The sequence below is a fragment of the Platalea leucorodia genome, assembly GCF_965183815.1.
Source record: "Platalea leucorodia genome assembly, chromosome: 17".
In the NCBI taxonomy this organism is placed as follows: Eukaryota; Metazoa; Chordata; class Aves; order Pelecaniformes; family Threskiornithidae; genus Platalea; species Platalea leucorodia.
The window spans coordinates 2,748,651-2,763,389 of NC_138839.1; the positions used below are offsets into that span (position 1 = coordinate 2,748,651).

General features: G+C 40.0%; 1 protein-coding gene across 12 annotated transcripts; it reads left to right on the plus strand.

The window, feature by feature from the left end:
• The first annotated feature begins 147 nt into the window (after positions 1-147).
• On the plus strand, positions 148-14,706 carry SLC35E2B (solute carrier family 35 member E2B). 12 transcript variants are annotated; one of them, XM_082329079.1, is made up of 10 exons: positions 148-2,118; positions 3,124-3,365; positions 5,191-5,719; positions 6,429-6,564; positions 7,685-7,812; positions 8,711-8,831; positions 9,200-9,253; positions 9,899-9,971; positions 10,688-10,833; positions 12,035-14,706. In XM_082329079.1, exons 3-10 carry the CDS (start codon positions 5,395-5,397, stop codon positions 12,279-12,281), a joined length of 1,230 nt encoding a protein of 409 aa, XP_082185205.1. In that variant the 5' UTR covers positions 148-2,118; positions 3,124-3,365; positions 5,191-5,394; the 3' UTR covers positions 12,282-14,706. The 12 variants fall into 12 exon arrangements, with proteins under 12 accessions (XP_082185205.1, XP_082185207.1, XP_082185204.1 ...); XM_082329081.1 differs by having other exon boundaries at positions 3,131-3,365; XM_082329078.1 differs by having other exon boundaries at positions 148-598; positions 1,893-3,365.
• Positions 14,707-14,739: the final 33 nt, after the last annotated feature.

Consider the following 14,739-nt stretch of genomic DNA (forward strand, 5'->3'; position numbering starts at 1 on the left):
CCGCAGCCACCCCGGGCGGCGGCGGCACCTCCCGCTCGGCCCGCGGGGGCGGTGCGCGGCCTGGTCCCGCCTCCCCCGCCCGAGGCGGCGGCGCGGCGGGGCCGGTGAGCGGGGGCGGCCCCGGCCGGCTGCTCCGCTCCGCTCCGCCGCGGGGGGGAGACCGGACGGCCGGCGCCCTGAGGGCCGCAGCCCGGGAAGCCGAAGCCCGCTTTGACCGGTAGCCACGGGAGCGCCTTGGGCTTTGGCAGCGGGCAGCCCCCGGGATGCGCTGACCGGCGGTCGGGAGGGAGAATCGGCAGAGGAGAGCGCTGAGCGCTCGGCCGCGGCGCGCCCCGAGGAGGGAGATGGCTGCGCTTCCTCCCGCGCCCGGCTGCACCGGTGGGGCTCCCTGAGGGGTCCCTGAGCCGGACAGCCGGGTGAAGAAGGACGCGGTAGGGCGCTGCTCCCTTGAAGGTCTCTGGATCTCGATGGGGAAGGCGGCTGCGGCCGCCTCCCCCGTGTGCGGGGCTCAGCCGGGTCCCAGGTGCCGCGGGGCTGGCCGGCGGGGGGCCGGTGGCAGGGAGGGCTGTAGGACGGGGCGACGAGAACGACAGGTGAGGTGCGAGAAAGCACTAAGCTCTTTCAGCCTTGTAGCATCTTCTTCTCTCTATGGGAGATGTTAATAGCTTTGCGATTGTGTTTACAGTCCGTGTTTATAAACATCTTGGATGCTCTCGTCGTTTAGTGAAACAGCGTCAATATTCAGAGCTTAGTTGGGATGCTGAATCCTGTGCGTTCGTTGTGTTGGAAGCGATGTTTGGGTGACCTGTGTTGCATAACAGTAGATTAAGAGAGACACACACCAACCCTCTGTTTTTTCACTACCGGATTAACCTCAGTTTCTCTAACACTTGCAACGTTTTTGAGCTTTTATTTTTTTGTGCAAGGTGTAAAGCTGATTTTCTTTGAGAGTTCTTTGTGGATATTGTCAGAAGAAAGCATCTGTCCTTATATATAGATACTAATAAGTGATGAGAAAAAACATAGTAGTGGCTTTTTGTCTTCGCTGTTACATGGTGGTCCTTCCAAAGTCTAGAGCGCTTCCAGTCTTAGACAAATGAATGCAATAACAAACTGTCGGTGTCATACACGTAGTGGTGATTGTCAGAATCTGCTTAGCTGTTTAAGAAATAATGAGAGCTTCTGACCAAAAGGTATCAGTTTTGAGGTGAGCTGCATCACAGAAGAATTTTATATTAAATTTGTTGGAGTACCTGATAGATGCTTGCCAATGAATATATTTCAATCATAAAAAATATTTAGTATGCTCTGTGGAAGAATCATGAAGGATTCTGTGCGTAACCAGGGTTGCAGTAGATGGTTAAAAACCACAGAATCTGTAGTGCTAGAAATGCTATACTTTATTTTTAAGATAAATCATGTCTTAGTACGGTATATGTAATTTTTAAAAGACACTATATTTCCTCTTTCACGTGACTGCTTTCTCTCTTGTTATATGTGTTATCTTTAAATAATTTTAGTCTTTCAGTTCTAAGGAAAGCCTCTGGTTATATTGAACTCTGGCTATATTGTTGGCTTTATTTTTGACAATTTTGTAAAAATTATGGCTAAAACTGCAATTTCTCATGAAAAGAAAGTTTAAGTCTTTTTTTTTTAAAGGAGGTTTAATCCTATTATGAGGATTTTGGACACACATCAGTGATAATCTCATTGACAATTTAATATCTGAGTTAGTTTATCTCTTGCTTTTTTTTTTTATCAAATATGGCTCTGAAAGAACTCTTAGTTTTCTCACTTTACGCTTACTTCTAAAGAAGATGAGTATGGGGTGTTAGTGTTGGGTGAAGACAGCTCAGCTGGCTGCCCTTATCTAATTTGTAGCTTTCTTGCAGAAAACCTCAGTGAAGGCCGGGTGTGGGGAATGTGTCAGGGCCCTGCTACAACATTGCTGAGCGCTTGCAACTGGATTTTTCACCAGCTGCTTCACCCCTCGCACCTCTGCAGTTTTGGAGGAAGGGGTTTGTGATGCAGGCCTCCCCTTGACCAGAGAAGGAAAAGTGATCTTGCTCGCTTTTAAGTTGTGTTAGAAAATGGTACTGCTGTAACACTTTACATGAGGTCAGTTTCTTGGTTTTGTCTCTCTTTTATTCACTTGAGTTCAGTGTGGAATGTTGTAGTTTCTTTGGGAAACATTTCTTTTGGAAGAACCAAGGCAAAGATGTGGGGTGTGTGTGTTCTTGTTAACTTGTGTTGCTTCTGCATTTTACTTTTTGCAAAACTTGGTGTTTCTTTTCTTCTGAGACCTGTAGAAGACAATCCGTGTAGATATACTGCTGTTACAGTGATGGGGTTTAAACTGTACTGATGTGAATTAAGTGTAGATTATGCATATGGATTAAGAGTAGATGATGTGTGCTAGTCCTGGTGTGGATTAAAAGCGACCTTTTACCTGCAGCCTTAAATTTCAGGGGGGAGCAGTTCCCCTGGTTTGATCTATCACGTGTCCACAAAGACATTTGTTGTAGTTGGAGTGAGCGAAGGGGGTGCTATTTATTTCAGAAGCTGTGAGCTGGTGCTAATTCAAAATGTTCGTTAAGCTGTGACACCATTTCCACAAAAGCACAGTATAGATAGTTGTCATTTCTATATATTTGTGCAGGCTGCCTGGCAGCAAGATGATGTTTATTCCCATGGAGGCCACTTGCATGCAATAGAAAATAGTGTAAACAATTTAGTAATCGAACCCAGTGTGACTACTCTGTTAAAAACTGAGGGGGGAGTAATATTTTTTTAAAGTTAAAACTAGATGCTTAAAAGCACAAGCAGATAATGTCTTCATTTATTTTCTTCAAAGTCTTCTGAGAAAAGGTTTTTTCTCTGCTCCTGCTTTAAGTTTGAAATGAATGTATGCCTGATTAAATTTTGAACTGCTCTGAGGGAAAAGGGAAAAGGAGTTTGAATGCAGTTAGTCTTATGAATATGTTGTCTTAAAGCCTAAGAAATTGGGAAGTTGTGGAATGGGTAATTAGCTGCTACTTGTAAGTCAGAATTTGTTTGAGATTCTTCAAGCTTATACTCCGTATCTTTTCCACCTTTAATACAACATTTTTGTTGCTAACGGAGTTAAAAGTTGGAGAAGATACAAGGAAGAGTGTGAAACGCACTGCACGCGGTTTGTTCTTGTGAGCTGGAAGACAGAATGTTGGTGTGTAATCCAAGAGAAACAGTCTATCAACCACTGCCACGTTTTCATCTATTGGTAAACATCAGCTGCTGGTTGGTCTTAAGGGAGGAAGACTGAATTAGTTCCAGATGGAGAACTCTTTCAGCTCGTTTAAGACTTTCCTGTTGATTTAAGACAGCAGGTCAGTAATTTAGGGGAATAGTTTTGTTGTTGTTTGCTGTTCTGCTTCCTGCCGTGTGTGGAATCAGCGATCTCACTGCAGTGCTGCTGAGGGTGGGAGTTACATTGTGCTTAATTGCTTTTGCTTTTAATTGAGTAGTGTAAATGGAAAAAGTGTTGACAAAGTTGTGATAACTAACCATTTTGAATGTAGAGGGGTATTTCTTTTTAAGACTTGAAAAAGGAGGAGGAGTCAAGAATCCATTTTTCTTAACGAATTCTCTTAAGGAATGCATATCTTCGCTCAAATTGGCTAGTTTTGTCTTAAATTGGGTTAACACGAGTATATGGTTTAACGCAAGTGTGTCAGAGGGTCTTGTACCCCCGTGTGCTGCTAGCGTGATTTCCTGGTAAAGTGGGAAGAGATACGGGGATAGGGATGGGTGCCTTCTGTGCATGGCTGCAATAACAGGAATAGAGAACATGAGGAATGGAAAATTTCAGTGTAAACTGGAAACTGACAGGATATATTTAACTCTTGAGTACCTCTTCTGATTTATTTTGAGATGCCACATGGAGCATTAAAAAAGCATGAAGAAAAGAGAGTATCCTATACACCCGTTCACACGCTAACAAAATCAGGGCAGGTGCAGTAGCTCTTGTTACAACTCTTGTATTTTTGCTTGCCATTGATTATTTCTTGTGCTGCCATTGTTTGATGCACTGCAGTATTATGATCTCACTTCAGACAGCTTTTCCAAGGTGTCCAGTGATTAACTTCCCCCCCAAGAATTACTTCTTACCTGTATAAGGTCCACCATCTTGTCTATCCAGCAAATGTGCTTCTGGAGAAAAGTATTTCAAATTTAATTTCCCCTCCTGTTTGTTCGTTGAGGAGCAAAAGAGGCATTGTCTGTCATTTCATTCTCATCTGATTAATCCTATTTTTTTTTTGCTCATAAAACGCAGACTGCCAATAAATCCGATAGTGTGTTTTAATGTTGCAGATAAGCTGCTCAGGTGCAATTTCTTTCTTTCTTAATACAGACTTTTGTTACTCTCTGTAGTGTTCCACTGTAACTTGCCACATTTCATGTAATTTGTACAAGGAGAAAGCTCTAGGTGCAAACAATTTAATGCCTTGTTCTGTCAGACCTTTTAAAAAGACTTTAAGAATTATTGCAAGTACTAATATTGAATTGCAAGCTGTAACAGTACTGCAGTGGCAAAATAAGCAATGTCGCATTATTTACAATTAATTAAATAAAGAACAAGTCTGTTTGGGAAGCTCTTGGACATATTTTTGTACTTTGTTCACCTAGACCTCATAGTTATCAGGGTAACTGTGTTTATGATTACTCGAAGTTGTAGTCCTTGATTATTGATTGCTCACTTTGACTCGAGATGGTGACAGGTTAATTAGTACTAAGGGTACAGGCTCCTGGCCAGATTTTGTGGGTTGTAAAGATTTTTCTGTTAGCTGGTTATAAGAAAACCTTACACTGAGATCAAAGAAACTGTAGAATCTTGAAGAAGAGTTAATTACAATGGAAAAGACTGCGTTGACATGCTTTAGAAGATAAAGAACTTAAAAACACATGAAGTCTTTTGTGTGTGTGCTATTTCAGAATAAAAAAAAAAAATCTCCCTTAGATAAGTTTTTAGTGCGTAATCTTGGTATGATGATATTAGGAGTGCAAAATCCAGTTTGAAAGACAAGCTACAGCAATATTTATCTTTCATAAACTGCAGGTGAAATGTGGTATCTTTGCTGCATTAGGGATTTAAAATTTCATTACGTTCAGACCTATATGCGTTTTTCCTTTCTTTTTTTTTTTCATTCTTAGGCAGAAGAAATGGAATCGACCACATGAAGAAGCATGTGAAGTTTATTTTTATGCGAGATGTTATTTGGAGGACCAAGTACACTTTTTCAGGCCGTGGGAGATGAAAGACTAATCACGTGATATTTTTGTTCTGTCAAAGTGGTGTTCTGTGCTAAGTCAATGTTGGTTTGTATTAAGGACAAATATTAACTTCTTAATGTCAGCATGTCGACTGTGACAAGTGCTCAGACGCCGGAGGAACCTAATCCTCCCCCCCTTGAAGAAAAGCCAAAGGGAAAATCACTATTTCATTTGGGTTCGCTCTTTGCTAACAGGAGTGAAAAATTTGTAATTGCTAGGAGTGATAGTGTACCAGAGGAGAATGTTCTGAAAATAACTATCACGGAGACTACGGTCATTGAGTCGGACTTGGGCATCTGGAATTCTCATGCTCTCATCTACCTCACTTTGTGGTTTTTCTTCAGCTTTTGCACTCTTTTTCTTAACAAATATATTCTTTCGTTACTGGAAGGAGAGCCCAGCATGCTAGGTAACCCTGCCTTTCTTTTACACTTCAATTCCAGTAAGATATTTGACAATACCAGATCTTCCTATATAAAGCTGAGGGACAAAATGGTTCAACTGAGGTGAAAAAGACCAAGTTAGGAGATGTGGGGATGGATCTTGGGGCTGGGAACTCATGAGCCTGTAAAGGGGCTGCTGACACTGTCCTCTTCTCCGCTTGCTGAAAGGCGGTATGAAACTTTGCTAATAGAGGAGCTGTAAGATGGTGTTTGAGAACTAAGAGATAGAAAGAAAAATGAAATTTTTTGTTTTCTGTGTTGGAGGGTAGTGTGGGTTTTTAAAAAAAATAAAATTAAGTCAGTTGTTGATAGTCTCCAGAGCTGTTAAGATTAACTTGTTTGTAGAAGTGCAAAAGTTGCCTTTGTGTGACCTCTATTATCCAATGGGCTGCTTATTCCTTTTATTTTTTTTTAAGAGGAAAAAAAGGGCGTTTAATCTGTGAACTGGATTTTATAGGTGTATGCCACCTTTGTTTTATTCTGCTGCCTTGCTGGTAGATGTAGAAGTAAAGGGCTTTTATAAGAATTCATAAAATCTAGACAGTAATTGCAGTGATTCTTAACTGCTAAAAGTATTATGCATAAGTTTGTTTAAGAAATTTTCTTATGTTGCTTGATTCCTCATGTTCCCATCATCTTCTGATTTTATTTTTTTTTCCTCTCATCTTTCTTCAGGTGCTGTTCAAATGCTTTCAACCACCTTCATTGGCTGTATAAAAATGTTTGTTCCATGCTGCTTGTATCAACACAAAACACGCATCTCTTATCCACCCAATTTCATCATGATAATGCTGTTTGTTGGATTAATGAGGTAAATGGTTAACTATTTCCTAGAGATCTATCTGGTTGCTTCGTGGCATCCTTCTGAACGGAAGCTGTATTTTCATGGTTCTCTTCCTTTTCATTCTTGATTGGAAAGCATTTGGAGTATTCACCTTTCCCCCCAAAAAATCACAGGATAATTTTATTTTTAGTTCTTACTGCTAAATGCTATGTTCCTTTTTCCAGGTGTCAGTTTTCTGGCTAGCTTGGCTTCCTGTCACATTTAGCTTCTTTCAGAACATACTTCTCTTTACTTCGTGTTCTCTTTTGAGGATGATGTTAGTTTAGTGTACTAGTATTTATTACAGTGTTGCTTTGTTCCCTCACCTTTTCCAGCAATTTGCCTCAAAAGCGATACAGGCTACTAACATTTATCTGTTAAAAAATAAGTATTTGCTGTGTGCTGGGATAGTATCAGTTTGTGGCCTAGGAAAGAATAAGAATAAATGATTTGGTTTCCTCTACGCTGCAAAAGTGATAAAGGATAACAGGATTCAAATGAATTTAGAATAGCTTTATCATAATAATTCTTCCACCCTGTTGTTTAATTTCATGGTTTAAAGTATGGTAAATATGTAGTGTACCTAATTTACACTAAAGATGGATAACTGCAAATGATAAGATTTCCTTGGTGAATTACTGTTTATCAGCAGAATTGTAGTAACTTTTTCAACTGAGCGTATTGAAAACTTTAGCTTAAAACACTGTCATCTGAAGCTTGGTTAGAGTGCATTAAAAACTAAACTTTGATGTTTTCTGGAAATCCAGTGTACATCCATAGAAATTGCACAGCTGCCCAAGGGTGCCTTCATTTGTGCTAAATAAATAATAATGTTTAAGCCAAAGCGGAAAGAAATAGATCTGATGTGTTCCACCCCGCAGGTGCCGTGGAGTAAAGGTGTGCAGCTGATGAGTTACTGCAGTTCAGTCAAGCTACCATGATTTGATAACTTGATTGCCAGCTGCGCCTGTCCATATTCTTAGTTACTGCAGCTCAAATTTAGAAACCTAGAGAAATTATAATGCAATTCTTTATGCTAGATGTCTAAGCGTAGCTTTTAAGGGATTATTTTATTTTCTGCTTAATTTCATGTATTCTTCTATTACAGATTTGCAACAGTAGTCTTGGGTCTCGTCAGCTTGAAAAATGTGGCAGTTTCCTTTGCAGAAACTGTTAAAAGTTCTGCACCTATTTTTACTGTTATCATGTCTCGGATGATATTAGGAGAATACACTGGTAAGTACTTCAATGTTGAAATGTGGGGGTTTTTTTCTTTTTTTGTATAATACTGTCACTTAGTTGGCCGTGGATGAGGAGATTCCACTGAAATATAGTAAATGCAGCTGGAAGAATCACTCTGAACGCAAGAAGTGGAGTATATTTACAAGTTAAAAAGGATTTATTTTAATGCAGCTGCGTTGCAACAATGCTTCAGAGCATCGTTGCTCTGAAGTTATTTTTCTGTGAAGAAAATATTATTGCAGCCTTAAATAACTGAAGTTCAGCGTGTTCCTTCTTATAAGGACAGCTTGCTGCTCAGAATTTAAAATTCTTGAATTTATTCACTATGTTCGCTCTGTGATTAAAAAAAAAAAAAGGGCAAAAAACCAAACAACTGGCTTACCACAATATAATTTCTTCCAGTCTACAGTATAATTTCTTTGCAATTCCCCTTGCAATTGCATGCTATTTGCTTGGCCAGATTTTGCGTGTTACCAGCTATGAGGAGTAATCCAGAAGCCATGTATAGATTGCTTTGTCATGCAAAATGGCAAAAGGCTGAAATAAGCCAGAGGAAGAAGAGTAATTCAGTCACAGAGTAAACAGGGAGAGTATAATTTTCTTCTGTCGTTTGATGAAAAAGATGAAACAAGACAGTCATCAGTCCCTTTTCTTTCTCCAAGGGAGATACTTTTGTCAGTGAGTATATGTCTATATTGTTTTCAAGAGCACCCTGCTATTGTCCGAGATCTCACTTTAGAGCCTCTATACTTTAAAATCCATTCAAATAAGTTGCTCTTTCTTTCAACTAAGGAAGCTATGGTGGAAATTAAACTTTCAAAACCTATACTATCTGATACATGTAATTTGAAGTAGAGTAAACTCAGACTTAAATTTTTCTTTTCATTTGCAGGATTGCTGGTTAATCTCTCTCTCATTCCTGTTATGGGTGGGCTAGCTCTATGTACAGCTACTGAAATCAGTTTCAACATTCTAGGCTTCTCGGCAGCTTTATCTACTAATATCATGGACTGGTAAGGCATAATGATAGTTGCATCTGTGGAATAAAGGAATTTTGCTTCTTGGTAGATTGAAGAAAATTGTTGCCTGTAGTTGTTTTTGTACACTACATTTAAATGTTGGTATGTAAAATGTATTTTTAACAGAAGATACGATTTGTCTATCATATCTGCTAGCATTCATGAGATTAAAAAACAGTACAACTCCGTTAGTCTAAAGGAGTTAGACCAAACTCCTTTCTGTGGTTGCATAATGTGTAGAATGTGAAACGTGTAGAAAACATATCTACCCATCTAAGGGAAACAGCTGTCTTTCTCATGGATTGATTTATTTGTCATAACTACAATACAGATAAATAGTGGTGTGTTGTTTTTTTTTCCAGTTTGCAAAATGTCTTTTCCAAAAAACTACTCAGTGGAGATAAATACAGATTTTCGTAAGTATTAAAAATATTTCAGGTTTGATTATAGACAGACTTCGGGCTACATAAAGAAATTATATATTTATGATTATATTGCACCAAGATGTGGGGGTTTTTTTTTTGTCTCAGACTGTTTGCAGATAGCTTTCCCCTAAATCATTTTATCAGGGAAAGAAAACTCCTCTATGCTCATATCCCACTGCGGTAGGTCTGAGTCTCATAATCAGCTAAAACTCTTGGCATATCCAGAAATAAGTCCGTATTCTGCAATCATAAAACATCCCTTAAGGTTATTAGGCATGCAGAAGCAAACTTTAGAACTCCCTCGATGTTTTAACTATGAAATGTGAGCCAGGAGTAAAATCTTGTGGTAAAATATACCTCTATGTATGTATAGTGGTATGGATGTCTTTTACCACATGATGAAATGCTAGTTTTGGTCTTGAAAACTTGTGTCTTTTATCCTCAGTCTACCTCAGCCAACGCAAAAAGCAAAACACTATCTTTGCAAGAGATTGCTGAATTTGTTGTCCCCAAAGCTTAGTAGATGGCTTTTATTACTTTTTGATATCTGAAAATACAACAATGATGCAGCTTTCTTCAGCTGTAGGAAAGAGGAAGCTTTTAATCATTTGAATCACTTTTTTTTCTCCTTTGTAGAGCCCCAGAGCTTCAGTTCTACACAAGTGCTGCTGCAGTGGTTATGCTTATTCCAGCTTGGATATTTTTCATGGTAATTTGAGTTCACTAACGCTGATTTATGTTTGCTTTTTGACTTGTGAGCAGAATGTGCAACTAAGGTTAATCTTAATTTGTACTTTTCATTCTTCCCATTTTTTTTTTAAATCACCCTGAAATGCATTTCCTCTTATGTTTGCAAGAGATTGGGGGGAGGTAAAAAAGAGAAAATTTTCAAAGAAATAATTTAATATAGACATGAGTTGACAAGTGACCAGAAAGCCCGAGTTTATTTCAGGATTTTTGAGATCAAATCATATTTTTGTCGAAGTGCATTTAAAGTTTTAGATAAAGACTTGAAAACCAAATCTTAAGTATTTGTTGACTTTTTGCTGATATTCACATAGTATACAGGAATATGAACTCCTGAAAGCAAAATTGAGCTGAAGTAAGTAAAATGTACCAGGTTAAATACGTATCCTTCATATTCTGGCATTTCATTGCCATGCATCAGTGTTCAGAAAAGAAAATATATCACAGGCAGGCTGAACACACTGGAAAGTTCAGTCAGATGAGAGCTGTTTTTCTAATACATTATTTTGGAGGGGGGAAATTTGTGGCATCTAAATGTCCTGCATGTTTTAGGATTTGTTTTGCTGAAGTTTAAATGTAAAACTATATTTGCTTATAATAATAATGAGTTAGGTGGAAAATCACTTTTAGATTTGCTTATAAACTAAACTCTTAAAGTCCTCTTTTTTTGTTGTTTAGGATGTGCCTGTGATTGGGAAAAGTGGAAGGAGCTTCAGCTACAACCAGGATGTTGTCATACTTCTCTTAATAGATGGAGTCTTGTTCCACCTACAGAGTGTTACAGCCTATGCCTTGATGGGAAAAATTTCTCCTGTGACTTTCAGGTAAAACTGTATTTTCATGTCAAGAACACGATTTTATTTTCTTTTTTTCTTGCTCAGTATTTCTGCTTGAGATCTAGGCAGTAAAGGTATTGTGCAAAGAAATAAATAATGCAAATGCATAAATGCATCAAATTAAGAAGAAAACTTTTCACATCTGGATCACCAAAGCTTTGTGGATTGCTCCCTCACTGTGTGAGGAGAGCAGCATTTGACCCCATGCTGTTGAGCTTATGGAACAGGAGCTCACATTTACAGGAGGGGTATTGTATTCAGGTTTCACAGCCATTCATTAAAGCTGGTTAATGAGACTGAAGAGATTCACCAAAACCCTAGATCCAATGTTTAAGCTGCCGTTTGCTTCAGTGATAAGGCAATACCTATATACGTCTCAGTGCAGTACAGAATATGAGCAATCAGCTCAGTATTCCTTTTTTCTGAAGCGTGACACCAGCACATCAAGCTGTATTTGTTGAATTACATGTGTTCTCTGAAGACAGCCTCCACCTACATGGTCAGTTACCGGCGGCTTTGTTAGGCTGTTACACAATTCTGATTCAGTAATTGGTCATTTGTATGAATAGCCCTAGGGCCTGTGGGGTAATCCTGGTCCTGAACTCTTAAGGCTTCTGCTGTTTTATACTTTCAGGTGCCCCTGCTAGAGTCTTGTGACAATTCACTGTTACACACATGCTTATTCTGAAGTTGTTAGTCTTCTCTGTGTAACAGGATGTAAAAGCATACGTTCATATTTACGTGTATACAAAATTTCTTAACTACTTGTTATAATGTTATTGGTATGATTTAGATATTGATTCTTTTCAGGTTATAATGCTATATTACCTGAATAGTAGCAGCAGACTCTTAAATGATAGTTACGTTGCAAGTGTTCTGTTAGCATTTTCTAGATGTCTGTGTTAGCCAGGTATGAACTGCTAGCGCTGTACTGTATACTTAAAAGCAATGAAAACAAAAACCTGAGGTGAATTATTTGTACTAGCTTTGAAATTAAGATGAGAGTAAAGATACCAGTGCTGATATACGAGCAATTTGGTTATGGTATTAGTTTCAGGAGGAAAAGTGGAATCTGAGCTGGTGTTTAAAAAGCAAGCAAAACAAAGAGAGGTCCCGCTGCATTAAAGCATGGTTGTGTGTGGGATATGAGAAAGCTTTCTTTGGCCTTAATTTTTATATTCCTTTCCAGTGTTGCTAGTACTGTGAAGCATGCGCTGTCAATCTGGCTAAGTATTATTGTCTTTGGTAACAAAATCACAAGCCTCTCAGCCATTGGGACTGTTCTAGTGACAATTGGAGTTCTGCTATATAACAAGGCAAAGCAGCATCAGCAAGAGACCATACACAGCCTGGCAGCTGCAGCCCCGCAGTCCGCACAAAGTACAACTGAAGACACTGAGCCACTAATTTCCAAGGATTTGGAGCCGTATGATTAATATGGCCATTTATTCTTCCAAGCTAGTGTAACTCAAAGGAACTCTTCCTCAAAGTGGTTGTTTCTTCAGCTGTTGGTGCTGATTTGGTTACTTTGAGTTCATGGTAGGTCAAGCCTGGGACTTGAAGCAAAGAGAAAACAATGGGAAGACTCCAGTAAGCCTTGATTTATTGAGAAACTGATATACCAGAGGACCTAGTATCGTATAATGTGGTAAACGTGGGCTTTATTGTCTTTCCTTGACTGCAAATAATGTACAAGGCTATATTAGAGAATGAACTTCAGTGTCTTGTGGGAAAACAATGCCTGTCTCCCTACCCATCAAAATAATGTGAAACCATGGACCCGTCACTGTATTCTGCTTGCTTGCAGTGGAACGGAATTGGTGCATAACCAAAATTCCTAGGTGTTTGTTACTCTCCGCTGCCCGCATCCTCCACCATTTGTGTGTGTTGTAGAGCTGGAAGAAGGAACCCCTTCCTCTCCCAACAAGTGACTGATTTTTGGTATACATTTAGTTGAAGTAAACTATGGAAATGAGTCCGTGCCCCAAAGCAGCGATGAGCAGCTATTTCTGACTACAAAGCTAGGAATGGAAAGTGATTTTTCTACTGAAATTTAACATGGAGATATTGCATCCTGGTTGTGTATTGACAATATTGAAATGCACGTATACACACATATACATACACTGTATAAACGGAGTGTTGAATTAAATATTTGTATTTGCTTAAAGGTAAAAAAACACTGACAAATTTTGGTGATAAAGGAAGCAGGATCTCTGTATTTCTAAAAGAAACCATTTAAATATTTTAATTTCTTGCATTTTATTATATATTTCTGTTATCAGGAAATAAATTGATTTTTTTTGTATTATTTCTAAGAGTGCAACAAAATACTGCCTTTTAGAAACTCAGGGTTATAATTCTGACCTATGTGCAAAGTCTGTCATTTCTGATTATGTAAAGAATCTCGGAGGTATCTGTGACAGAGATGGAAGAGAGGTCACTAAAGGGAGGAATGTTAACCATAAACTGAGGCTAATCTTTATTTCTCTTCAGTGGGAGGGAAACGTCAATTTTTTTCATCATTGTGTATGTGATGTCTGTGGGTTTTTTGTTTCTTTGTACTCCTATCACTTTTACAAAAAGCTGTGGACTATGGGGTGGAGCTCTGTTTTTCTCTTTTTCTTTTTTTTTTTGTAGTTATGCTTTTAAAAATCTCAGTGTATTTGGCAGAAAACATCATATTTCTACTTTTGTTGGAAGACAGAAATGTAAGTGGCTTTCTGGTTGCCTTAGCTCCATTCTCACGTAAACCCCTTCACCAACTGATCGAGCTTCCTTGTAAAAGCTGGCAGGCTTTTGCCTTTCCTATTGCTGGAAAACTTTCTGTGAACCCAACAGCTGGGAGGATTTTGGAACTTGTAATTTCTAACACATGTCTGAGCTTATTAGTGGCTGGTTTAGCCCCACCTGTTCCGTGGCAGGGCGATAATCCCATTTTACTGGGGGTTGGTTTGCACAGTGTTGATCTTGCGTACTTTTCTATGCAGTCTTCTTGGCCTTTATTTTTATTAGATTAAACAAACCAACCTCTGTACTGTCCACTTGTAAGACATTTTCTTCCTCCAGTCACACTAGTAATTCTCGTTTGCTGTTGGGTACACAAGGACCGTTCTGTTCCACGTTAAGAATTCACCGCGGCGTTAACCCCAGCTGTCTGCCTTCTGGTTGCTTGGTCCGGTGGCAGTGGTGCTGCCTCACTTCTTCTGAAAGTCCGCGCTGGAAGCGCTCGAGGGTTCCCTGGCCTTTCTCCAGCCGCACCCCGGGTACGTGTGCACCGACGAAGACAAGCTCCGTGAGCCGGAGCTACGCCGATTATTTGGTTTACGTTTGTCGAGTACCTGCTCGTAGGAACAGCACATCTTCCTTGAAATGTGAATTCCGGGAATAACGCAAGTCCTCGCTGGAGAACGCAGACCTGCCAACGTAAGGTGTTACTCGCGGCAGTCCGCGTTTCTAAAATGACGTTAATTCGCAGCTAAAGCGATGGACGGACGGCAAAGCAGCTGCGCACCATGCGCGCCCCTGTCAGGTAGCGCGTCGTACCCCGTGGCCCCGCGTTGCGGAGGAGCGTGGTAACGCCTGCCTGCCCAGCCTCGGCTCGCCTTCCTTTCCAGCGTTCCTTCTCCTTCCTCGGGCGTCGGCTCCGTTGCCACTGTGTAAGCGGCTTGTTTAAATGAGCGTCGGAATCATGTTTTACTCACGTGAACAGTAATAAAATTTAACTTTTTGTATGTAATTACAAGGGTGGTCCTGAAGAATGACGTAGGCGGGGACAGCCTCTCCTCTTCGGCCGCTGAGGTGCGCGGTCGCTGCGCGCTGTTTTACTCAGTGCTGCCCGGGCAGGGCTGCGCACCTCGTTAATTACGTTGCTGCCCCGCCCTTCCCGTCATG